At 53.0% G+C, this 25,842-nt stretch overlaps 1 protein-coding gene across 4 annotated transcripts; it reads left to right on the top strand.

The window, feature by feature from the left end:
• Positions 1-14,723: 14,723 nt before the first annotated feature.
• On the top strand, positions 14,724-25,192 carry ATP13A2 (ATPase cation transporting 13A2). Of its 4 annotated transcripts, none has more exons than XM_042815293.1 (30): positions 14,724-14,755; positions 15,942-16,015; positions 16,119-16,286; positions 16,368-16,426; positions 16,522-16,630; positions 16,705-16,784; positions 17,054-17,131; positions 17,292-17,361; positions 17,453-17,587; positions 18,004-18,070; positions 18,244-18,378; positions 18,470-18,637; positions 18,711-18,821; positions 18,926-18,972; positions 19,056-19,192; positions 19,404-19,455; positions 19,531-19,737; positions 19,806-19,919; positions 20,715-20,871; positions 20,943-21,063; positions 21,154-21,278; positions 21,989-22,149; positions 22,224-22,316; positions 22,390-22,469; positions 22,664-22,816; positions 22,918-23,014; positions 23,189-23,412; positions 23,554-23,705; positions 23,908-24,080; positions 24,186-25,192. In XM_042815293.1, the coding sequence occupies exons 1-30, from the start codon at positions 14,746-14,748 to the stop codon at positions 24,351-24,353; spliced, it is 3,525 nt and encodes a 1,174-aa protein (XP_042671227.1). In that variant the 5' UTR covers positions 14,724-14,745; the 3' UTR covers positions 24,354-25,192. The 4 variants fall into 4 exon arrangements, with proteins under 4 accessions (XP_042671227.1, XP_042671228.1, XP_042671225.1 ...); XM_042815294.1 differs by lacking the exon at positions 14,724-14,755 and adding an exon at positions 15,442-15,503; XM_042815291.1 differs by lacking the exon at positions 14,724-14,755 and having other exon boundaries at positions 15,532-16,015.
• Positions 25,193-25,842: the final 650 nt, after the last annotated feature.

Below are 25,842 nucleotides of genomic sequence, written 5' to 3' on the forward strand. Positions count from 1 at the left end.
AACATTATTTTAAGGGAAAGAGAGCACCTGCCATCCAACGTGCCAAGATGCCCCTGCACTGGATGTACACTCAGATCCCTCATTATGTGGAAAAGCAGCTCACCAGCTCCCACACTGGTCCCACTCAGTGCTCTCCCCCATAAAGACGTCACTCTTCCCTGCTTGCACTGCTGGGCACACAACAAGTCATTGCACCCACAGCTGGTTGAATGCAAGGCTGAAGCCCCACTGCAGCTACAGCTCACCTCCTTCAACCTCAGGCTTTATGAAACCTCAGCCCAGAGCCAGGGAAACAACCCAACCATTAGGGTTGGAAAAGACCTCTGAGATCATCCAGTCCAACAGCCCGTCCAGCACCACTATTGCCCTGCAAGGAGCTGTGTGCATGGCAGAGACCCAACACAAAGGGCTGGTTTGGTCTTTCTTGAAGTGTAAGGAATCAGATGGAACCAAACTGCATATTTGTCTGGGTGAATTAAAGCACAATCCTCTCTTCCCAGAGGGAGAGGTTGCTTCATATTTATACATTTAGTCTTACAGGTGTAAAATAACTTCCCTTTATGCTTATATAATAATTTTTTCATTTGAATTTCAAGGCTTTATTCCCTTCTTTGGATTCAAGTCTCCTACCTGAACCTGATTCTCCATATTGCCATTAATTCCTTCATCACAGAAATGAATTCCATTTAATTCTCTATAGTGGTAGTGTTAAGGCAGATCAAAAAAATGCATTTGCAGAGACTTCTACCTCTTCTCCCGCATGGTTTCCAGATCAACTCTGTCTTGAAAATACTTGAATTCAAAACCATGGCACCATCCATCCCACCCAGTGCTCCAGCACTGAGCCCAGGTGACTGCAGCCAGCCCTACAGCCTACAAAATGAATGAGAAGAAAAAGCAACTGTAAAACCCTGCAAACATGCTGATAAAAATACATATCAGAATATTGCTGTGTTGATAGACTTGAAGCCGTAGAGCAAAGCTGCACAATTGCTGGGGTTTTTAAATTAATTTCTTTGAAAATATTAATCGCCTTACAGCTTTCTTTATTTCTGCTTTTGGTCTATGAGCTCAGGAGAGACAAACAAACTCTTTCTATACAAACTCCACCCAGGCAATGAGGAGATAATGGTGTTTCTTCTCAAATAGGTGTTCTTAGAGAATAGAAATTGGTAAAAGCAGGGTGATATTGGTTGTTGTGCACAAGCTCTAGAGGATGATGGTGGTTTTCCAGCATGTGTAGGGTCTGATGTGGCCTCACACCCTGGGCTTTAGGCTTAGGGCTGCTCCTTGGCCTGTCCTCATCCTGGATGGTAGGGGAAAAGGGCTGAATGCCTCTAAATCATCCACATCATGTTGTACGGAGTGGGATTTGAGTCGACTTTCCCCAAAGCAGAGCTCTTCCCTGGTCGTTTCCAAACCTGCAGAACCTGTATGGGTGCCCAGCAGGCAGCAGGGAGGGCTGTTGGCTCCTTTCATCCTCTGCTTTTTGTGATGCTTGCCTTGTTTCCCCGTGGGTTCTGTTTCTTCTGGACCTGTGTGAGAGCCACTGATCCCCCATTATGGTCTGTTCCTGCCTCCTAACTGCCACGCTGCAATTTAAGCAAGGCTTTACATCCCTTCTCAAAACCTCAGATGGAAATTTTGGGCCCTTCCAGCCCCTGATGAAGAAGGGATGAAATGAGCACAGGGGAAGAAAAGGTTAAACCTCAACCTTCAATTCCCTTCCATTCACACCAGGTAGCTTCTAATTACCCCCAATGGGAGAGGTCAGGAGGTGGGAGGAGGCTGCCACAATGAGGGAAAAATGTTTTATTGGCAACCGAGTTAAGGGCTCCCACCCTTGCACCCCGCTAAGGCCCTTGGTGGTAATACTTTTGGCCAGGTGTTTTTTCAATAGGAAAAAAAGAAGAAAAAAAGGCTTCTATGGGTTGGTTTTATCATGTTAATGCGAGGGTGCATTTCTTGAGACCAACTGGATGCCATTAGCTTGGGCAACATCAGAAGGGGAACTGCTGTCCCCGCTTGGCTGTAGCAATGGGTGCATCCTGAAGGTGATCCTTCTTCCATATCAGTGCCCAGAAGTGCTGGGAATGAGGGGTTATTGCCTTTTTTTTGTGCTGTGGGAAGAGCTTCTGCAAAAATGCTTTCTCATTTGGGGTTGAGCACCATTGTAAGAGCACTGTTTGCTTCCCTAACGTGAAACTCGGTGTCGTTTTGTCTTCCTTTTAAAATGTTGGGTGTTTTGGTTTTTTTTTTAGCCATTTTTCTCCTCATCCTATAATACTGATTATGCTGTGAGACAAAACATTAAAGGAGAAAAATCCCGATCTACAAAATGCATAATTTTTTTGTCTGAAGGAGATAAGTCTTCAGAAAACACAGAAGGAAATTTGCACGCGGCTCAGCCTCGTTGTGCTTAATCTCATGCAATAATCACTGCTGCTTGGGTTGGCAGTGGAATAATTAAACAGATATTAAAATTGCAATCAGCTGTCACTGGGATCTAATAGAAACGTGGGGTGATCAACATCTGCACCTCTGTCTGGAGGTGAGAAGTCAAGGGTGGGGGGTTCCATTGGCGTCACCCAGCTCCTGGATGGGTTTCCCCTCCTACTTGGGCAGACACCAGAGGAACACGGAGACGTGGCACTGAGGGATGTGGTTAGAGGGGATGGGTTGGGGTTGGACTCGATGGTCTTGGAAGCCTTTTCCAGCCCCAATGATTCTATGATTCATGTGCTCAAAGTGCTTCCATTCGGGGTCTTGTGTTAATGGGAAACCCACAGCTGGCTGATGAGTTGCTGGTTGGACTGGATGTCCAAGGTCTCCCCCAGCACTAAGGATTCTGTGATTCTGAGTCCGTGGGAGTAAGCTGTAGGACAAATCCTACCTGCGTGACGAAGATATATTGAAGATACCATCTTCATCATGCTGCTGTGTGGAAGATGCTCCCAGTTCTGGTCATCGATTCCAGGAGATGCTTCCCAAAGACATTGGCTGTCCATGAAGCCTGAAGAAGTGTTTGAGATCTGCAAGAGAGGAAACGCAGCACCAAATTCAACGCGAAGGCTTTGGGTCTGAAGAGCCCCTTGGTGGGGAGCTCGCTTTAATTTGGTGCTGGCTTTTAAACAGGAATTCTTTTCCTTGAGACCAGCTCAGGGCTGTGAGATGAAAGACAATCTAGTTGCTAATGCACCGTAAAGCAAGGGGAAAAAAATCTGCTGACAAACCCCGTAAATAAGGTAGGAGGGTTTTTTTTTCCTCCAAGAGTCAATTCTCATTTCCTGAATTTTCATTAGGAAGGAGGGGAGAGGTTTTCTTCTCTCCCATTAATTTCTCTTCGTGTTCTCTCTATAATCAACTGATTTGCTTTAATATTTGACGTAGGCGACAAAGTGTTGAAAGCACGTAATTGAATTGTTTTGCTTGCTTTCGCTATACTTAAATGTTTGCAGAGTGACCTCCTGCTTCTGGCACCATTGGAGCCTACGGAGGCCATCACAGCACGGACGGAGTTGGAAAGGGGCCCTAAAGACCACGAGGTCCAACTCCCCTGCAACGAGCAGCGACACCCATCGACGCTCAGAGCCCAACTGGAGAAGGTCCCAAAGTGCTGCAACGGATCCACGGCGCGAATAAAGGACGAGATTTCGATCTGAATTACTTTGGCCAACATCCAAAGCAACTCTTGGACTTTCGGCGCGGTCGAGGCGCTGGACGCGTGCCCGGCGTAATGGAAAGCAGGGCTGGGGCCCCCCGTTCTGCAAGCCAATATTTAACATTCACAACTTATTTCTCGGCGTTAGGAAAAACAAATTAACAAGCTCCACCCCCCCCCCAAAAAAAAAAGACTTCTTCTCCTGGAACAAAAAGAATCAAACTGCTTTATTTTTTTTTTCCCTGTTAAATGAAAATCTTTCTGTCAGAGGCACCTTTGCTGGTTTTGATTAGATTTTTTTTTTTTATTTAAAACCATTACCTCTATCATTTTTTAAGCCCATGGTTACATTAGCTCTGGATGATGCAGTATCTGTAAAAGTAGGCTCTTTTCCTCTAACATGCAGCCTTTACTTGACTGCTTCCCATTGATAGGAGATAGAGCAGCATGGAAAATAGCCTGTGCGAGGCTGGTAGAAAGGGAGGGAAGTTAGCAGGGCTGCTCAGCATATGAAATAACCCCGTGCCTTTATCGTAATCCGGGGACCCACTTTCCTGCCATCCTGAGCAGAGGTAGAGCTATCTCCAGACTGGAGGCAGGCAGATAGCCGGCGAGCCGCACTTATCGCCCAGCACAGCGGGCAGAATGGGAACTGGAAATTGCTCTAAAATAAAGTTGCTGGAGAATTAACTTCTAAAGGGTGGAAATGCTCAGAGGGGGGGTGCTGGCCACTTGCTAGCCGCGTGGAATTGAAATCAGGCTCACGCTTGGTCTAGCTCTGTTCTTGCCAAGTCCAAGGGTTCTGCTTGGAGGAGTTTTTCTCCATAAAAACCCATAAAGTGACAGATCTGATGGGTCAGGTCATGGGAATGTACTCCCAATGAAGGGAAAGGATGCTTAAAGTGTCTTTGGGTTGCTTCTGTTGCAGCCCATATTGAAACCAACACCCAACTTCCCCTCCAAAACCCCCTCCTGCACCTCGGTAGAACCACACGTGAACCCCACGCATCCTCACCAAGAGCCCCTCATCCTCCTTGCACGGTGCATTTTGCTTCCATCCCCACTCCTTTGGCAATCCCGGATGCCTCCAGGCTGTCTTCTGGAAGTCAGCAGGATTTAAGCCATGCTTAAAGCAATTTGGAGCCAGCAGAGGAGTGGGGGCTTGGCTGGGAGGGAGGGAACCCCCTGGAGTGAGATGGGGGTTTTGTGGCATGGAGGAAATCATGCTGCTGTCTTGGGGCCACAGGGTGATGAGGGCAGAGCTGCTCCACATCGACTTTTCTTTTTTTTTCCCAAGTTTTTAAATGTTGTGAGGTTTCTTTGTCCATTGGCTTGGCTCTGTTGCAGTCAGAAGATGGTTGGCTTTGTTTGTTGTTGTTGTTTTTCCCCCTCCTTTTCTCTAGAATTTAATTTGCCTTTCTTCCCAATATCAGCCTTGCAGATAAGTTTAGAAAATCACCGTGAAGATGAGGCTTATTTCACTCTGCCCCTCTCAAAGTGATGCTTCCCTGAATCAGAGAGTCATTAGAGTTGGAAAAGGACCCTGAAGGACCAAGCCCACCCCCAGTCCACCCCACCTGCCAACTGCCCACATCCCTCAGTGCCACATCTCCACACTGAACGCCTCCAGGGACGGTGACCCCACCGCCTCCTGTGCCAACCTGAACTCCTCCAGCGCAACTCAAGGCCGTTACCATTGGATGGGATCAGACCTATTGGGTCAAAAGCCAATGGCTGCTAATATACAACATTCACAAGGGTATTTCCGTGTTGAAGAGCTCTCTCAGGACAGGCTGAGATGTGCAACTTGTAGGTGTTCATACACACAGCTCAGTGTGATGTGAATTATTGGGGTGATCTGATCCCAGCGCTGAACCCTCCAGCCACCCAGCTCCGGTCAAGCCAGAAGATATTGTTATAACCCATGCACTGAGAGCAGAACAGAGAATAAACTGCTAATAAAAACTCTAGGAGATGACATATGAATGAGAACAGAGCCTGGCATATGTTTTCATTGACCTCGATGCGTTGCACCACGTTGTCCCCACACTTTCTTTTGGTGATAAATGACGGCGCGTTGCTGCTGGGAATGGAATGATCAAGCTTAGATGTCTTATTAAGATCTCTCCTTTCCAAAATGTCACGTTGCCTTGATGTTTAAAGGTCTCTGCAGTACAACAAGCAGGGCATTGTGGTGAGCAGCAGGCTCCCTGTTCCTTTTTGCTGGTCAGGGCAGCAGGACCCACAGCATCCCACTGTGAGCTCACAGCGCTGGATGTCGGATGGTGCCGTCCTCATAGCAAGATAGGGGAAATGGGGTGAGCAATAGGGTACCATTTGTTGGTCCATGCAGATTTGGTGCAGGGGGTCGGGTAGAACAAGGTGGGGTCTTCAAGGACACCCAGGTATGCTTCTCAGAGCTCTATTTGACTGCTCAGCATCTCCAGCCCCTTTGCTCTGTCCTGCATCGCCACCCAAGGGGTGGAATCTTGCTTTTTACTGTAGCTCGTGCAGGAGCAATGAGTGGCCTGAGAGCTGCGCCTGCAAACAGCTGGTTTCAAAAGCCCCTGATACAGCGATGGAGAAGTGCTGGAAAAGCTTGCTGAGCCTTTTTCCCCTTAGAAAACTCTTTGCAGAACAGGAGATGACAACAAACTGCTGTGTTCTCAACCAAGCCCCTCCAGTAGCGTAGAATCATTCAGGTTGGAAAAAACCTCGAAGATCATCCAGTCCAACATTTACCCACCCCACCGTGCCCTCTGAGCACATCCCTCAGTGCCACATCTCCACACTGCACACCTCCAAGGGCAGTGACCCCACCACCCCCTGGGCATCACCGCTCTTTCGGATGAGAAATATTCCCTAATCTCCAACCCGAACCTCCCGTGGCACAACTTCAGGCCATTACCTCCTGTCCTAACCATGATCACAGCAGCATCTTTTTCACGGTACGAGTTTAGCATGTGTTGAAATTCGGCGTGCGGATGGGGTGAGTTTTACCCCTATCTACTTCCAGCTGTCCGACATCCATAGGGATGCTTCCATCCAGGGCCGATGGAGATCGGCTCCTACCGTTGCCATCGGAAGACGCCTGCTGCCACCCCGCGGCACGGCCGGGAAGCACCGGGAGGAATGGGAGCCTTCTTCCTCTTCCTCCTCTTCCTCCTCTTCTTCTTCTTCCTCCTCTTCCTCCTCTTCCTCCTCTTCCTCCTCTTCCTCCTCTTCTTCTTCTTCCTCCTCTTCCTCCTCTTCCTTCTCTTCTTCTTCCTCCTCTTCCTCCTCTTCCTCCTCTTCTTCTTCTTCCTCCTCTTCCTCCTCTTCCTCCTCTTCTTCTTCTTCCTCCTCTTCCTCCTCTTCCTCCTCTTACTTCTCTTCTTCTTCCTCCTCTTCCTCCTCTTCCTCCTCCTCTTCCTCCTCTTCCTCCTCTTCTTCTTCTTCCTACTCTTCCTCCTCTTCCTCTGTGCCCAGAGCCCAGTCCAGCCTGACCTTGGATGTCTGCAGAGATGGAGCATCCACCACTCTCAAGGCAGCCTGTTGCCAGTGCTTCACTGCCCTTCTTGTAGAAAAACTTCTTATACTCAATCTAAATCTCCCCTCTTTCATTTTGGAATCATTTCACCTTGTCCCATCACAACCTGATGAAGAGCCCATCCCCTTCCTTCTTACATCCCCTTGAGACATCCTGGATTTTCAGGCTAAGCACAGGTGATGTAAAAGTTCTTCACGAACTGTGCAATTGCAGTTGGCTTGGACCACTGCAATGGGGATGTGTGAACAGCACGGACGCAAAGTTTTCCCCCATCCACAAGGTTTTAAAGGGTTTGCTTGGAGTGTTTTGATTCACTTTTGGGCAGTTTGTGGGTACGTGTCAGCTCCCAGCTTTGGCAAGGCAGGTCCTCATGCCCCATCCCTGCAGGCATTCAAGGCCAGGCTGGATGTGGCTCTGGGCAGCCTGGGCTGCTGGTTGGTGACCTGCACACAGCAGGGGGTTGGAACCAGATGATCAGTGTGGTCCTTTTCAACCCAGGCCATTCCATGATTCTATGATTCCATGCAATCTGTTGGATCAGATATTGATTTCACAGAATCATAGAATGGCTTGGGTTGGAAGGATCATCAAGCTCCAACCCCTGTTTGAGTTGGAACACTGAGGTTTTCACTTCTGCTCCTCACAACAAATACAAGTAGGAGAAGAATACAGTGTAGAATGTTGCATGGAATTCTTCTATACAACAGCACAGCAGAAGGGATAGGATGGCCAGCCCCAACCCACTGGGATGCCATGATGTCTCTGTGCCGCGGGCTCGCTCACGTGCCAAGGAAACCACTTATTTCCAGCCCTGGGCTTTCCAGGGAAAGAAGCAGCTCTTTGACAAGCTCCTTAATTAGCCAGAAAGTTGGGTCATAACCACTGCTGTGTCTCCCCTTGTCGTGGTTAGACTGCAGGGTGTGTGAAAAATTGCAGCAGCACAATGAGCATTTCGAGGAGTCGATGTTAATTTTAGAGAATGAAAGAAGGGATTTCTTTTTTTTTTTTTTTCTCTGTTGATAATGATTTTATTATTATTATTATTTCTTAAGACTTATGAATACCCTCAGGAAGGGAACAGAGAGGGTCTGTTTGTAAATGGCTCTAAAAACGTGACCCTGAGCACCTATGGTTGTAACAGGGCAGAATTCCATCTTAACCTTCCAGCTTGCCCAGTCACTTGCCGCTTGGGCTCAAATCTGAAGCTGCTTAAGATGGAGCAGAACGTGGTCCTGGCTGCTCAGACCTTCCCTGCAGCACCCAGAGGAGTGGGTGGCTGTGCTCTGCTGGGCCATTGGGGTGCAATGTTTGCATTACACAACTCACATTGGTGAGGGTGGCTACTTGGATGTGTGATGGTGAAGCCCAGGTCCTGCTTGTCACAGCACAAAGCTCATGGTTTTAATGGGCTAAATGTCACTTAACCCCTTTTAGCATCTTCATGTAGGGTCTCTGGACGTCCCATTGCTTGGCCTTGACTCTTCCCTGTGTCTAAGAGATGGAGCTCTGGTATCAAGGCTGATAAACCTGCTTCTAATGGGACATTTGGAAAAAGATACAGTTCTTTCCAGACCCTCTGGACTCAAGAGAGGAACATCACCCCGCACAACCCAGCTTGTACACCCCATAGCCCTTACCCCCTTCTTTAAAAAGAAGGCCAAGCTATTTTTGGAGCTTGCTTCAGCTGCCATAAGCTTCAAAGCCTTGTTTATTCAAGAGCAGTTAATAATGGTAAGAGCTGTGTGCAGACTTCTCTAAAAGGGAGTCCAGAAAAGCTGTGCTCATTCAGGAATAGTAATTACTTGTATGGCTTCGGCAGCAGTAAAAACAGCCCCGCAGTGTTTCAGGGTTGGAAGCCTTTGCCAAGCTGCTGAAGGTGAATGACTTGGGGACACGGGGGCTGTCTCATTGCATTTCTCAGTCCTTGGCTCACCCTTTCCTGGGCAGGCTGCCATCTCCTTGCAATGCTGAGCTCCTGTTCTCTGTGTCTGCAGAGCCACCGAGCTGCATCGCACCCGTCCTTGGGTCTTGGGATCAGTTGGGGGTCAAGGTGGCACAGAGAGATGGTGATTGTCCCATCCTTGGACACATACAGGGTCAGGCTGGACGGAGCTCTGAGCAAGCTGACTGAGCTGTAGATGTCCCTGTTCATTGCAGGGGAGTTGGAGCAGGTGGCTTTTTAGGGTCCCTTCCAACCCAAATGATTCTGTGTTAAGGTTAGGATCGAACTTCCCGGATGCGCTGCTGGCCTCCAGCTGCTAACAGGAGCACTTCAAGTGAAATGCAAGCATCGTGTGCTGAAATGCTGTTGGTTCTACTTTCCTTTTAGGACTTTACGTGCATGGGAATAGCTGCAGAAGGGAAGAGATGTGAGAGGATGGATAGCAATGGCCAAGCCTGGCTGGACGAAGCACATCTCCTCTGCCAGAAGTGCTGCACGCAAAGCAATGCAGCAAAACGAGTCCAGGAGTGAGGGCTCTGAGCCAAGACTTCAGTGACTGGGACAGAGCTAGCTGCCTAGGGGCAGGAGATGGGCTGCTGGTGTGTTATCACCACTGCTTGCCATGGACCAACTGCAAGGAGGGGCCCTGGGGGTGGATGCTGCTTGAGATGGAGCGTTTGTTCTTCTTTGGCCTTGGGCAGCTGTGGGGATGTGCACACAGCAAGGCTCTGCTGGCTTTGGGGGAGAAGTGGAGAATCCTGTGTCCTTGTATTGGGTGGCCCCAAATCTCTGCACTGCACAAAGCTGCAACGTGCTCTGAGCTGTGATGCTCAGCAGCATTGAAGCACTGGGTGCTGGCTGTGCCAACGTGCAGGCAGCCGACCGCCTCTGGAGCTGGGATTTCATGCTTGTGTGCTCACTGTCTTTGCTACTGGGCAAAAAAACATCAGTGAAGACTTCATCAGCCAGGCTGGGAGTTGTTCTCGTGCTCATTGCATGCCTGCATCTCCTCAGGACGAACGATGCTGCTGGGGGGGGGGCAGCAGGGCTCCCATCTGCAACGTGCAAATCCCACAGGGGAACTTTCAAAGAGCTTCTGAATAACTAGAAGTGTATTTATAGCCAGCCCCAGGACGTTTGCTGCTAATGAGATGCACACAGGGCTCAATCATGACTCAGTGCTCCACGGATATGAGTTTGCTCCTTTTAGTGGCGTGCTTTTAAACAAGGACAGAACTCTGGGCCGTGGAGCTGGTGCTCCAAATAAAGGGAATAAAAGCCTGGGAGGGTGGAGGTGTGCTTTTGTGCCATGTTTCGGGTCGGTGTTGGGCACAAGGGGGGGGGATGCAGCTGAAGGGCATCTCCCCACTGTCTGCAACGTGCAGAGGAATGGAAGCACAGTGTGAGGACACATTGCTGGGAGGTTCATGTGGATTTGGTTAGGGGCGTGAAATAGTGGTGCTGCCGGGTGCTCCCGTGCCATTTATCTCTGTCTGGGTGGATGAGGTGGGAGATGGGTGAAGGCAGCTGACAGCCCCGCCTGGTAGCTGTAACAAATATGTGAATAATGACAAGTGAAATCCCACCCAACGCACAGCCCTGCTCACCACACGCATTTCTCCACTCAATCCTGGCCCCTGCTTTGCACCTGCAGCACCTCCAGCCCTGCAGAGAGGGGCTGGGGTGTTCATCAGCCGCCGTGAGAAATGCCCTTCATTCCTCCTCGGAGCTCCTGCTTGAGGCAAACTCATTTGTTTTTCCACCAGGGGAATTTTTGGATAGGCCTCCAGTGCCAAGATTGTGTCAAAAGGGAGGGAGGGGAGCAGGTGAATTGGGAAGACAGATGTCTCACTTGTTATGTCATGTTAGTGTCAAGGCGTAGGGATCAGTGTGAATAGACATTAAGCTGGAAAACACAAGGAGGGGGGGGGGAAATAAGGTGCAGACAGAAGGAAAAAAGCATTCTCAGTGTCTGTTGTTTTGAGTTTCTGTGCCACTTGGCGCAGTGAGGGTCGCTGAAAGACAGGGAGCTGCTCAAGGCGTTGCCTTACCAAGGTGCTAACCCCTAGCAGTTGGCCAGGGGATGTGCATTGGTGCTGAGCAGCACCTTTGTCTGCTGGGGATGGAGGTGGTTGGAGCTCCTGTTTGGGGACAGGAGGCACTGAGGGCTTTTGGGTTAAGAAAATCAGAGCCTTAACAAGAAATACTTGAATTCTCTTTAAGAATGATCGCTACTTGACCTCAAGTGCTGCCTGGGCCTTAAGCAAAAGGCCAAAATCTCTATTTCCACCTTGAGTCGTAGAGTCATGAAAGTAGGAAAAGACCTCTAAGTTCATCAAGTCCAACCACCAACCCATCCCAACCACCAAACCACCTCCACCACCAACCCAAGCCCCCTATCAACCCATCCCAACCACACGCTGTGCAGCATAAGGCGCAGAGGACACAAATACCCATTGAATGGAATGGTTCCTATTTTGGAGGCGAACATCCATCAAGTGAAATCTTTCTGATTTGGTCCTGAGCAGCTCCCAGGTCGTGGCCAATGGGAGGCAAGTAGCCACTGCAATGAAGCAGTTCACCCACGCTAAGTGCCATGGGTGCTCCACTGCCACTCAGATGCCATTGACTCTGCAGGGGTTTACAGCTGTCAGCTTGAATCCCTTCTCAGAGACCTTTGCTGACTTGCAGCTGGGAACACCACCAACACAGAGGAGAGCTATCTGTGTTCCTATCTGCTCTGCGGTTGTGCTGTGGAAGTGAGCTGATACCTCCTTCAGAGAATCCACTCCATACATAAATGAGAATAACTGCAGTCATTATCCAGCTCTAATTTCTTAAAGCCACAATTCAGCAACTAAATACACACGCTTAGTTATAAGCAAGCACTACTACTTATCTGAATACATACAGGACTGGGACAGGGAATGCATCTGAAGCACAGGACACACTTGCATGGCTTGGTGGTGATGTACTCACCCCATAAAGCTTCAGTTTGCCAGTGGCTGGTTGTAGATCATGCATGTCATGAGGGGCCACCATGTGATGAGAGGAAAAATGGCTCTGCAAGAGAAAGCTTTCCCCCATCGCTGCCTCATCGAGGCTATAAAAAGTTGCCCTGATCCAAGTTTTTCTTGTGCATAGCCTCTGGCTTGGTCTGTGGTCCAGCTAAATGAGGCTTGCATTTGCATAAGTGTAAGGAAGAGGAATCATTAGCGATCTGAAGATATTTATAATGGCTTTTTGCTCTTCATCATCTCCTCTCCCTGCAGCCATGCATGTGACCCAGCCATGGCTCTGCATAGGGCTGTTATTGTGGTGTCCTGGTCACGGTGGATGCTGCTGACACATGATGGAAAGATGTCAAAGGGACCATCAAAGAGGGTTTATCACAGGGAGCCCTTGTCTGCGTGCAGCCCTTTGGACTGACATGAAATAAATTTGGGGCGGTGGGGACAAGATAAATTACAGAGCCTCCTGGTCATCAGATGAAACAGCGGAGGGGGAAAGAAAGAACAGAGGGTCCTTTGCTGGGTGAGGAGGGGGGTGCAGGGCTGACACATGAGTTGGGATGCACATGATGGGGGGCAGGAGGCCGTGTCCTGATGCACTCAGCACACGAAGCTGAAACCCTCTTTATGACCCTTTCTGGGGGTGAGATGGCTTTCTGCATTGCTTGGGGCTCGTATCCAGGTAAGAAAGAAACCTTGCCTCCCCCCAAAAGGCCATAAAATAGAGAGGGGAGATGCTTTGCCATCCTTCTGCTTGGTGGCTGTAGCACCTCCCAGCTCCCCGGGTCAGGCAGTTTGGCACTGTGCGCTGCTGTGGGGTTGAAATGAAGACAAGGATGCAGCCCCAGGCTGTAAATCACTGCTCTTCTTGCAAACCTGCCAGCTCGTGCATTAGCAAGCAACGCAGCACCACCGGGTGCTTGCAGAAAGACGTGCTTGGAGAAGAAGTGCTCTGAATCCCCAAGGTCAGCCGTGTGCTGCCCTGTTTGCTCGGGTGGTTGGTGACAAATATCAGCTAATTGCTCATAGCAGCAAGGCTTCATCCAGCACAGGAAAATCCTCCCTGCTGGTGCTTGGACGGGCTGTGCTGGTACAGGAGTTTCTTTCCTTGTGACCACGATGTCAGGAGCAGCAGCACGCGTCTGCAGGGGCGCCTGATGTTAGGGTTAGAGTTAGGCTGTGCCGCTGCATGGAACACAGCCATCATTAATGACTGCCCGCACGGCCAGCCGCAGCTGGGAACTGCGGAGAGCCGTTAGAGGCAAACTCAGAATTCAAACGTGCCACTTCCGCTTTTCTGCGCGCAAGCGCTGTGCTGCTTGGAGGAACAAACAGCATAGAGTTGGCGGACTGGCGGCGCAGAGCGGCTAAAGCGAAGGGACTCCACTTCCGCGCAATATGCTTGGGAGGACCTATCACCATAGAGAGGGGCGGCACAGAGCGGAGACAGCAAGAGCGGCGCTCTGCGCAGCTCCATGGTGCTCGGCGGGGACTCGGGTGGGTCCGGAGCTCCATTGATCGCTATGGCCCCGGGTGCAGTTCCTCACTTTGGCCACACGGAGGCATCAGAGACCGAGGCAAGAGCTTCGGCCAAAGGGCCCAATTTAATGCCAAACAAACGAGAGCACGAAGCACGGCGACACATCGATAGAGAGATGCTGACAGAAGCAGCAATGCACGGCACAGCTTGCACAAGGGAGGAAATCATGGCTCGTTCTCAGTGCTCTGGGCCGTGCTCTGCTCAGACACGCTGCTGCAGGGGGATTTCCCGGACGATTTCTGCGGTGTTTCTACTGAGAAGTGAGCAAAGCTGTTCCTCATTCCTGTAACCTCGTGCCTGTTGCTGGGCAAATCACCAACCTTCCTTTTTTCTGCCAGCTGTGTTAGGTTCTACCCAGGCATTGCTTGCGATCTGACGGGAGGGGAAATCCTCCGTAACACGAAGGCAAACGATGGAGCGGATCACGGATCACAGAAAAACGAAGTTGCTGGAGATCCGGGCTGGCGTTTATCAGGAGCACCGCCTGCTGGCTTTTGTGTGCTCAGCATGAGTCACTGGCTGCCGGTAATCCCTTGGGTGCAGAGCAGGTTATCGTGCTCCTAAAGGCAGAAGTTCGGCTGACTGCAAGCAGTGCAGGGACACAACGCGTTGGGGAGTGCTATTTCTGCACCGAGAAGCATAGACCCCAAGCAAAACATTTGCTTCGTCTCCCTTCCTGCAGAAGAAACCCGACGCGAGGGTGGCTGCGTGCGTGCAGCTCAGGTGGGCTGGGCTGCTCCTGGCAGCGGTTTTGCTGCAGCTGAGCCCCACGCAGCCCCCAACCATCACCGAAATGGGGGAGGGGATGCAAAGCCTCTATGGGGGCAGAGCTGCTGCATTTCCACATTTCCACGTTTCCACACAGGTGCTGAGGCTCCATGGGGGCAGAGCACGGATCGCTTCCCTGCTGATGCTGCTGATGCTGCTGATGACACGGGGAGAGGGGGGGGGGGGGTTGGTGCGAGGACTACAAACCCCGGCAGCTCCCACGCTCCGCCCTTCCGCTGCCGCTGCTCAGCGCGGCCCCGAGGCGGCAGCGGGCGGCCCACGCGTGGCCCCGCCATGAGCTCAGGTCAGGGGCGATGATGGGGATGGGAGGATGGGGATGGGAGGATGGGGGGGCCTGCAATGTGTGATCCGAGGGGGTGGCAGCGCTGGTGAAGCCCCGCGGTCGGGTGGCTCGCAGGGGTTGCACGCCGTGTTGTTCCTCACTCTTGCGGTTTGCACAGACCCCAGGGCTCGGTTATCCCCCGCAAGTCGCATCTCTGCTCCGCTTTGCTCTCTGCTCCTTTTCTTTGCTTCCCTTCCCCGTTCCCCAGCTCTGCCCCCAGCTGCACGGCCGCATCCCGGCTGTTGGCCCCTTTACGCCGTGCAAGGAGATGCAGCCGGGCACGGTGCGCTGCTCAGCTCCGGATGCGAGCAGGCGGGGCGTTGAGTTCCTCTCTTCTACCTTTGGATTCCCGTTGGAAAGTGCAGGAGAGCAGAGCGCAGAGAGCTCCCCTGCAGGCCGTTGTGCTTGCAGAGCATCTCGGAGCTTGCAGAATAAAGATGCTCTCATTGCCATCCAGCATCGCAGGGTGAATAAAGCCCCGCGGTTTGGGGCAAGAGCGGGGACAGCAGCTGCCCTGCGTTGTGTTTGCATGGCCACACCTCATCCACAAACTGCTGTGTGCAAACTGGTTGTGCAGCTTTAGCACACAGCTCTGCCCGCCCCTCTTTGGCACCGGCTGCTTCCTGGGCACAGCGTGGTGGATCCCGTGCCTTGAGATCAGCTGGGAGCTCCGTTAGTGGGCTTTGGGAAGCAGCCGGGATGGGAACAGGTGAGAAAACCCACAGCTGTGGGGTTGGGATGGTGTGGGAGTCACTGCAGTGCTGGCAGGATGGTCGTGCAGTCCCCCAGAAAGGTTCTTAACCCGTGGAGCTGTGCACACGTTGCACAGTAGGGCGCTCAAACAGCAAACAGAAAAGGATCAAAACACATTTTCCATCCGTTTCCCAGCACCCAGGCGAGGAGGAAAGGACAGGGAGGAAAACAAGCATGAAAAGCACTGCGGGATGGTTTGCCTGGCGCTGCCCCAGCACCGCTCCCTGTGCCAGCTTCTGTCCCCTGGCACCGCCTGCTGTCCACTCATTGGGGTTCTGTGGGCTTTGGATTGGATTTGGTGGCACTTGTGCCCCGCTGTTTCCATCTGTGCCACTGCCACCCATCCGGCACAGCTTTCAATGCCATCCTAATGCATTTGCTTTTTGCATTGCAGACAGCAGCAGGCTGCTGGGGAGCCCACGGCCGGGCTACGGGACGCTGCAGCACGACACAGACACATCCTGCATGGTACGTACAGAGCTTTGGGTGAAGGGGAACCCGTTTGTGAGCAGGCAGGGCATCCTGCTTGGAAGGAAATTGCATAAGTGAGTGCATGTTGGTGTTCCTGCAGGAGGTGACGGGGTACCGCAGCCAGACGTGGCGCACGGCCCTGTGCCATGTGTGCTGTGTGCTGAGTGCTGGGCTGCTGCTGCTGCTCTTCCACTGGAGACCCAGCCTGCACGTACGGGCCAGGTGCAAGCCTTGTGCCTTGGGGCAGGCAGATTGGGTCATCATTCGGGTGAGAACCACGGGGGGGGGGGGTTATGAGTGGGATGGGGTTCCCTGCTTGCATCCATTGGGACGCTGTGTGTGTTTGCAGGATCGATTTGGGCAGTGCTTCACTGCACGCGTGCAGACGGAGATGCTGGGTGAGGGCAGGTGAGCGAAACTCGTGTTGAATGGGTGGGAAGTGGGAGGGGAGGGGTGGGGGTTGGTGTTTGTAGAGATTGAGGTCTGTTCTGTGCCCCGAGCAGCCTGGAGCATCACCAAAGGGCCAGGCTGGAGGACCGCAAAAGCAGCATCGCTGTTGGCATGGCAGATGAGGAGGAGAGCCGGGACACCATCCGCCTGCACCAGGAGGAGGTGATGCTCACAGACCCCTCCCTGATCCCCTGTGCCCCTCACAGCCCTTTAAAAGCCCCCCGATCTCTGCTCAGCACAACGTCCTGCGCTATTATCTCTTCGAGGGGCTGCGCTACGTCTGGATGGAGAGGAGGCAGGCGTACTGCAGGGTCAGGTACTCCTCTTCCCCAAAAAACAATCCTGATCCGTCTGCTGCTCATGCACCCACACCACGGCCTCTCTGCGTGTTGCAAAGCCTTCACAAATCCTTGCACTGTGCCCCTTTTGTTCCTGCTCCCAGCCTTGGCTGAGCACGCGGAACAAGATGCTCTCTCTTTCCCAAAGGGTTTTTGTTGACGTGGACGTGCTGTGTGTTCTGCTGTGCTCCCAGTGATTCTGAATCTGTTTCTCTTCCTTCTCTTCCCCCCCCCCACTTGCTCCCAGCGCCTTGGATGAAGGCTGGACCTGTGCAGAGCTCCACCTCTGTCGGGCTGGGCTGGGCCAGCAGGACCACAGCTCCAGGTGGGCATGCAGAGCATTGGTAGGAAACAGCAATGACAGCAATCAGGGGTGGTTTTTTTTTTTTTTGCATTTCATCTCTCAGTCTGAGCCTGGAGCTCAGTTACAAGGCCTGATATACCATTACATTGTCATTTGAATACCTTCCATCTTTATTATACAGAAAAAAGATCTACGGTCCAAACCTCATCGAGGTGCCCGTCAAGTCCTATGCCAAGCTCCTGGTGGAGGAGGTGAGCACCCATGGGAGGACTGCAGACCCAGGAGCATCCCCAGTTGGCTGCAGAGCATCCTCTGCCATCCTGACCATAAACCTCTCTGCAGGTGCTCAATCCCTTCTACATCTTCCAAGTGCTCAGCATTGTGCTGTGGGTCTGTGATGCCTATTATTACTATGCTGCCTGCATCTTCCTCATCTCCACCATCTCCCTGGGGCTGTCCCTCTACGAGACGAGAAAGGTTGGTGGTTGGACCTTGGGAAATGCATCACAAAGCCCACCCTGTGTTGGGATCTGGCTTTCTGGGGGCTTTGTAGGGATCTGGCTTAGTGGAATAACCCTTTTCTGAAGCCAGCTGGCTGAGTGTGCATTGAGGTTTCGTGAAGCCATGGAATCATTAAGGTTGGATAAGACCCCTAAGATCATCCAGTCCAACTCTCCGTTCATCCTCACTATGCCTACCAACCCACATCCCCATGCTGAACACTTCCAGGGATGGTGATTCCACCACCTCTTGGGCAGCCTGCTCCAATGCATCACCAGTCCTTTAGACCACATCCCACGTATGGTCCCCAGCCTGGTGCACTCATGACCGAGGTGCTTTACTTTGCTTTTTGAGCTGCTTCTGGCTCCCCCTAACAGCTCCCTCCCTTGCAGCAAAGCACCACGCTGCGCAACATGGCCAGGATGTCCATCAGCATCCGAGTGCGCCGTGCCGACGGAGGTGAGCGTGATGCCTGTGATGCACAGGCTCCTTTGGGATGGGACCAACCCCACCTCATGGAGACGTGCTTGGCTTTTCCTGCTGGGAGCACCCCAGTGGGCTCAGATGGGTGGTGGATGGAACAGCGTTGGGGTGGTTTGGGCTCTGGGTGCAAAGGAAGGCTGCTGTCCCAGCAGAGGAGGCGATGGTGAGCTCAGCAGAGCTGGTGCCTGGGGACTGCATCAGCCTGCCCTTGGATGGAGTGCTGGTCCCCTGCGATGCTGCACTGCTGACAGGCGAGTGCATGGTCAACGAGAGCATGCTGACGGGTGAGAGCATCCTGGTGAACCCTTCCATCCTTGCATCCACGCTCTGGTGATGAATTAGCAATGCTCATCACCTCTGGGTTTTTTCCTGCAGGGGAAAGCGTGCCGGTGCTGAAGACGCCTCTCCCCGATGGTGGAGGGGCTGCAGGCACCATCTATAGCCCCAAGGAGCATCAGAGGCACACGCTGTTCTGTGGGACACACATCATCCAGGCCAGGTCCTACGTGGGGCAGGAGGTGCTGGCTGTTGTCACCCGTACAGGTAGCACCGTGCGGTCACCATTGGAGTGGTGGCTTTGAGCACATGCTGAGGTCCTCCTGCTCTTATCCCATAGGGTTTTGCACAGCCAAAGGTGACCTGATCAGCTCCATTCTCTACCCCAAACCCGTGACCTTCAAGTTCTACAAGGATGCTGTGAAGTTTGTGCTGTTCCTCGCTGTGCTGGGTAGGGAGGCATTGCCTGGAGCAGCCGAGCTCCTCGTTGTGGTAGAATCCCCATCTCTGCTTGGCTTTGTACCACAACCCATTTTTTTTTTCCTCTCTGCGCAGCTTTTATCGGCACGCTGTACAGCATCCTCATCATGATGAAAAACCAGGTAGGGGGAAAGCCACCAACCGTAAAGATCCATCAACTGAAGCTATCAGGATGCTCACCCCGTTTACGCACCTCGCCTGCCAGGTTCCCGTGGGGCAAATCATCATCCGTGCCCTCGACCTGATCACTGTCATTGTGCCGCCAGCTCTCCCAGCTGCCATGACCGTGGGCTCCATCTATGCCCAGAACAGGCTGAAGAAACGTGGCATCTTCTGCATCAGGTTGGATTTTAGGAACAATTTCTTCTCTGAAAGAACAGTGGTGCAATGGTACGGGTGGCCCAGGGGGGGTGGTGGGGGTCACCATCCCTGGAGGTGTTCCACGTGGAGATGTGACACTGAGGGATGTGGTCAGCGTGGGGTGGGTTTGGGTTGGACTGGATGATCTTAGTGCTCTTTTCCAATGTTAATAATCCTGTGGTTCTACGCTCAGCCCTCCCCGCATCAACCTGTGTGGGAAGATCCGCTTGGTGTGCTTTGACAAGGTGAGTGTTTGGGGTGGCTTCATGCTGTGGCTCCCAGCTTGGAGCCGCTCCTGCCCTACTGTGCTCATCCTACAGACAGGGACCCTGACAGAGGAAGGGTTGGATGTATGGGGGGTGATCTCCCTGGAGGACAAACGCTTCATGCCCATCATCCACGAGCCGCGCCGTCTGCCTGCCGGCCCCCTGCTCCATGCCCTGGCCGCCTGCCACAGCATCACACTGCTGCAGGGACAGCCTGTTGGGGACCCCGTGGACCTTAAGATGATGGAATCCACTGGATGGGTAAGGGGAGCGGTGGGACTGGTGTGGAGAGGGTGGTGCAATGCTTTCTGCTTGTGCGTTGCTTCCAGCGCCTGGAGATGGCTGAGGAGGATGAAGGGGAGCTGCCTGGCTTGCAGTGCTTTGGGACAAAAGTCTTGGCCGTGATGAACCCTCCACCTGAGGAAGAACAGCCACCAGGCAGGGTGAGCACCTTGCAGCATCCATTGGGGAGGTCCTGGTTGGATATTAGGCAAAACGTGATTTCCAAAGGAGTGGTGATGGGCTGCTGCAGCTGCACAGGGGGGTGGGGGGGTCACCTGGAGGTGTTAAGAGCCATGGAGATGCTGCTCTGAGAAACGCAGTAGGCATGGTGGGAGTGGGCTAGCAATTGGGCTTGTTGACCTTAGAGGTCTTTTCCAACCTTAATGATTCTGGCATGCTTTAAATGGGTGCGTTGGAGATGGTTTGGTTGGACTCAGTGATCTCAGAGGTCTTCTCCAACCTGAACGATTCTGCCATGGTTTAATTGGTTCCCCGGGGTCAGTTTGCTGGTCGGATTCAGTGATCTCAGAGGTCTTTTCCAACCTGAATGATAATATGGTGCCATAAATGGGTGCGTTGGGGATGGTTTGATGGTTGGACTTCATGGTCTCAGAGACCTTCTCCAACCTGAACGATTCTGTTGTGCTATGAATGGATGTGTTAGGGTTGGTTTGATGGTTGGACCCAATGGTCTCAGAGACCTTCTCCAACCTGAACAATTCTGTTGTGCTATAAATGGATGTGTTAGGGTTGGTTTGATGGTTGGACCCAATGGTCTCAGAGACCTTCTCCAACCTGAACAATTCTGTTATGCTATAACTGGGTGCGTTGGGGATGGTTTGATGGTTGGACTCGATCTCAGAGGTTTTCTCTGACCTCAATGGTTCAATGATTCTGTGCCCGGATTGCATCCCTGGATGCTGTGCTTCATACCCCTGGGTTGCCACGTCTTCCAGAAGCACCGCTCTCCCGTGGGCATCCTGCGCCGCTTCCCCTTCTCCTCCTCCTTACAACGCATGAGCGTCCTCGCAAAGCTGCCCGGCGACGACGCAACCTGGCTCTACATCAAAGGAGCCCCGGAGGTGGTGGCCAGCCTCTGCAGCACGGAGACAGGTGCTTTCCCACACTGCCATCCTATCCCCGTGCCTTTGGGAGCTGTTGGGAGCCCGCTGTCCCCGCGGCAGTGCCCGCGGATTTCTCCCAGGTGCTGCGGCATTACACCGCCGATGGTTTCCGCGTGCTGGCGTTGGCTTGCAGACCCATGAGCACAGTGAGGAGCTTTGAGGATGCCCTGCAGCTGACGAGGTGGGTGCACGCTGCTTTGGCTTTGGATCCCATTTGGTTTTTGGTGTGTGGTTTTGGAGGTGGTGCCACGCAGCTCGCTGTGCCCGACAGGGATGTGGCAGAGTGCAGCTTGACCTTCCTGGGCTTCTTGGTGATGAAGAACGTCCTCAAGATGGAATCAGCACCCGTGATCACACTGCTGAGGAACGCTGGCGTGCGTCCCGTCATGGTGACAGGTGGCACTGCAACAGGGGGACAGGGCTGGGGAAGGGGGGCAAGGAGAGGCCATGGGGCTGCATGAGGGCTGTGGGGCTCTGACAGCATGGGTCAGTGGTGAGGATCCACTGGGAGGTGGGGTTAGGGCTGGGGTTGGGGCTATGGGGTTAAGAGTTATGAGGCTGTAGGTTAGGGGTCACGGGTTTGGGTTCTGGGCTTAGAGGCTGAGGTTAGAATCATAGAATCATAGGGGTTGGAAGGGACCTCCAGAGATCATCGAGTCCAACTCCCCAGGGGGGTTCATTAGGGATCCCTTAATCATTAGAGATTATGAGCTAGAGTTAGGTGCTAGGGTTAGAGGCTGGGGTTGGGGTTAAGGGTTATTAGGAATCCCAGACTGTATTTTATATGCATTCCCATGATTTGTTTGCACCGTGTCCCTTTTGTGTGCCTTGCTGGTGGGTTTGGAGAGCCTGGGAGGTGTTGGCTGCTTCTGTAACCAACACCCTTAGAGCTGGGGTGAGCAAGTTGAGCAGCAAAACCCCTGTTACGCCACTGTTACACCATCAGCAGCATGAAAGTCCGTATCCAGTCAGCACTTTGATATACACTGCCTGCACAGTGCCCTGGGGATGGGTTCCAGCAAAGCCAGCAGAGCTCTAAACACCGTGCCAGCCTAAGTTTGGTTGCTCCATGGCTGCTACACCATTACTTCCATCACCGCCTGCAGGAGACAACATGCTGACAGCTGTGAACGTGGCCAGGAGCTGCTGCATGGTGGGACCAAATGAGAGGGTTGTCTTCGTCACCACTTCGCCACCCGGCCGTGACCAGCCTGCATCTCTCAAGTTCATCCCTGCAGAGCTCTCGCAGGGCGAGAAGCAGCCGGAGGTGAGCTGAGAAGCAGTCCCAAAAACGTGTTGCTTCTCCAGGAGCGTGCTGACGGGTTGCTCTGCCTGCTGCAGGATGGACAGCAGTGGGATGGCCGCCTGCACCTGGCGCTGAATGGCAAATCCTTCGCCGTGCTTCAGGAGCATTTTGCTGACCTGCTGCCCAAGGTGCGTCCCATCCCCATCCCCATCCCACCTGTGGGGTGTTGGTCACTGGGACTGAGCCATCCCCTCCTTGCAGATTCTTGTCCAAGCCACTGTGTTTGCCCGCATGTCACCCGAGCAGAAGACTCAGCTGGTGTGCAGCCTGCAGGAGCTCGAGTGAGTGCCCCAGCCCTGAGGGTTGGGGGACAGTGGGGACACTTGGGCCATTTCCTGGGCACTGGAGGTTTTCTCAGTGTGCTGATGACATCCTGCCCTTTCCCCAAGCATCCTAAATACCGAGGCTTGACCTGGAAGTCCTCAAATCCCACTGTGTCAGTGTTACGAATCCACCTTTTCTGCTTCTCCCCCAGCTACTGCGTGGGGATGTGTGGGGATGGGGCCAATGACTGCGGGGCACTGAAGGCAGCTGATGTGGGCATTTCCCTTTCGGAGGCTGAAGCATCCGTGGCATCACCCTTCACCTCCTGCCACGCCAACATTGAGTGTGTGCCCACGGTCATCCGGTGAGGGGAGAACCCACGGGGGGTTCTCAGCACCTCCATCCCCTCTTTGGGATGGGGTTTGTGGCAGGGCTGTGTTGTGCTGATGGTGGTTCTGCCTGCAGGGAAGGAAGGTGCTCGCTGGTCACCTCCTTTGGGGTCTTTAAGTACATGGCCCTGTACAGCCTGGTGCAGTTTGTGTCCGTGCTGCTGCTCTACACGGTGAGTCCATCTGTCTTGGGGATGGGATGCATCAGCAGGGCCTTGGGAGGTGGGGGAGGACCACTCTGCATCCATCAGCAATACCCAGGGATGCCTGGGCCTTTCCTACTTCTGATTTTTATCACACCACATGACCCTCTCCATAGTTGAAGGCATTCCGTTTCTTCCTCCCAGATCAACACCAACCTGAGTGACTTCCAGTTTCTCTTCTTCGACCTGATCATCACCACCACTGTGGCTGTGCTGATGGGCCGCACGGGTCCTGCCAGGGAGCTGGGAGTGCGTCGGCCCCAAGGGGCACTGATCAGCATCCCAGTGCTGGGCAGCCTGCTCCTGCAGACCACTCTGCTCATCACTGTGCAAGTCCTCAGCTACTTCATCACTGTTTCACAGAGCTGGTACGGGACCTGGCGTTGTGGGTTTGGCCATGGGGATGTCGTTGGCCAAAGTCAGCTTGGATGATGCCAGCCAAAGCCGAGGGGGTTGGCGTTAAAAGTCAACTTCAGTCATCACACTGATCCTTTGTGTTTATTCTTTAGGTACGTGCCACTGAACAGCACAGTGACAGCTCCCCAAAACCTGCCCAACTATGAGAACACGGTCCTCTTCTGCATCACTGGCTTCCAGTACCTCATTTTGGCCGTTGCCATGTCCAAGGGGTACCCATTTCGGGAGCCACTCTACACCAATGGTGAGGCCATGAGCAAGGGGAGACCCCAACCCTGCAGCTCCTGCCCCCGACCCTGCAGCTCCTTTCCCCCAACCCTTCAGCTCCTTTCCCCCAACCCTGCAGCTCCTTTCCCCCAACCCTGCAGCTCCTTTCCCCCAACCCTGCAGCTCCTTTCCCCCAGCCCTGCAGCTCCTGCCCCAACCCTCTTCTTTCTCGCCCTCAGTGCTCTTTCTGATAGTCCTCGTGCTTCTCTTCGGCCTCTTGATATGGTTGACCCTGTACCCTCTGGGTTTCCCCAAAACCCTGCTGAAGCTGCAGGACATCGATGACTTGAACTTCAAGCTGCTGCTGTTGGGAATTGCCACGCTCAATTTCTTCGCTGCCTTTGTGCTGGAGGTGGGTAGCAAAGCATTGCACTCAGGGGAGTTTTAAGACCACCATCCTCATGGATCTATCCAAGAAACCCCCCCGAAACTTGTTTTACTTCTATCTTTGCTGCAGACTGCCCTGGACTACGGATTGCTGGGCTGCTTGCGTAAGCTGCGCCAGAAGAAAGCATCCAGCAAGCTGTTCAAGAGGCTGGAGAAGGATCTGAGCCAGCAGCCATCCTGGCCGCCCCTCAACGAACCACTCTTTGCTACCCCTCGGATGTCCATCGCTGTGAGATAGCACACACCAAACTTCACTCCTCCCTGCTCTGCAGGGGAGCCCCGCACTCCTGTATTTATTTCTCCTGGTCCCACCGAGGGCAGCTGGTGCCTGGCTCCGTGTCCATCCCATGGGATGCAGCATGCAGATGAAAAAGGTCCCATCTTCCCAATGGGGAGACCCTCAGCCTCACAGCCACGAAGCCATGTGCTCCAGAAACCACACGCTTGGTCCTATGGCCCCAAAAGAAGTGGTGGGAGATGCTAGAGATGAAAACTCGGGGGTCCATCTGGGGGTGCCGCCTGCCTTCTGCCTCCAGCACCAAGCCCTCGTGGCTGGTCAGAGCTGTGAATTTAAAGGGTCCTGCTTGTGCTGCTGTTGGTGGCACCCACTGTGGCCTCAGGGCTCTGCTCACTGTGAAGGAAACCTCCCTCCCTCCCTGCTGGCCACCTCGATGTGTAGGAAATGTTTACAAACCACTCCAGCTTGCCAAGGACGTTCTGAGCCAGCTTTCAGCAGCGAGGGGCTTGGAGAATCCAATGCAGAGCCCAAACCCTTATTGCACCTCATGCATTTTTGCCCTTTGGTCCATCGGAGCAGCTGGAAGGGCATCCATCCACCCCCTTCCAGGTCAGTGGGAGGTTTTGGCATGGGACCTCAGCACACTGGTGATGCTTCTGCATGGCCTTCCAGCTGTGCCAGCAGGAGCTTTGTAGCATTAAAACCCCCTCAAATCTCTATTTTTATTTCTATTTTTAACTCCATTCCAGTGCATAAAGGGGTGGAGCAGGGTGTAGCACTTCTGGATTTCACATGGGTCTGGTGTGAGCACGTCTAATAAATTAATGCTATTTTGGTGAGAACGCGGTGAACCTCTGGGCAGGGGGATGGTGGAGGGAGGGCAGGGGGTCAGGGTGCGATTTGGGGTCATTTTCTTCTCCATTGGGGCTGGAAGATGCTGCAGAGGCAGAGGGAACCACTGGCACCACTGGGATGTCAGAACAGGCAGGAGTTGACTTTGGCCAACACCATCCCCAGTGTGTTTCCAGCTGGAATTTGCTAGAAAAAAAAAAAAAAAAGAAAAAAAAAAAAGAGAGAGAAATTAAAAAATATCTATATAATTGCTGGAAAAAAAAAAAAAAAAAAAAAAACCCAGGTGTCCTTGCCAAAATGTCTCTCCGTGCAAAACCGCTCATCGCCCAGCCTGTCTCCCTCCAGCACTGGTGTATGGAAGGCGAAGCCTGCGGCTGGAGGTGCTGTGTCTGGCATGGGGAATGCCAATCTCTGCAGGTGGGGAAGGGGAAGGGGCAGCAGGGTTGGGGGCTTGGCTGTCTCCAAGCATGGGATGTGGCGAGGCGTGAGCCCCCTCGAGCACGAGCGGTGCCTCTCTGCCCTCCTGGAGCTAGGGATTAGGTCAGGAAATGAGGCACAAGCAGAGGTAAGAGGTTTCCTGAAATCCTAGCCAGGGCTTGAGCTATTAAAGCAGGCTTCCTGAGCGGAGGGCGGGGGG

The sequence above is a fragment of the Centrocercus urophasianus genome, unplaced genomic scaffold, assembly GCF_019232065.1.
Source record: "Centrocercus urophasianus isolate 14NV4802_14NV808 unplaced genomic scaffold, USGS_Curo_1.0 seq_1468, whole genome shotgun sequence".
Classification (NCBI taxonomy): domain Eukaryota; kingdom Metazoa; phylum Chordata; class Aves; order Galliformes; family Phasianidae; genus Centrocercus; species Centrocercus urophasianus.

Excerpts from the sequence above, each read along its gene's own strand:
- ATP13A2 (XM_042815291.1), top strand. The coding sequence starts at position 15,722 with ATGAAAAGCACTGCGGGATGGTTTGCCTGGCGCTGCCCCAGCACCGCT. Across the intron at positions 16,287-16,367 it reads CAGATTGGGTCATCATTCGG|GATCGATTTGGGCAGTGCTT; the intron begins GTGAGAACCACG and ends GTGTGTTTGCAG. Across the intron at positions 19,920-20,714 it reads AAGAACAGCCACCAGGCAGG|AAGCACCGCTCTCCCGTGGG; the intron begins GTGAGCACCTTG and ends CACGTCTTCCAG.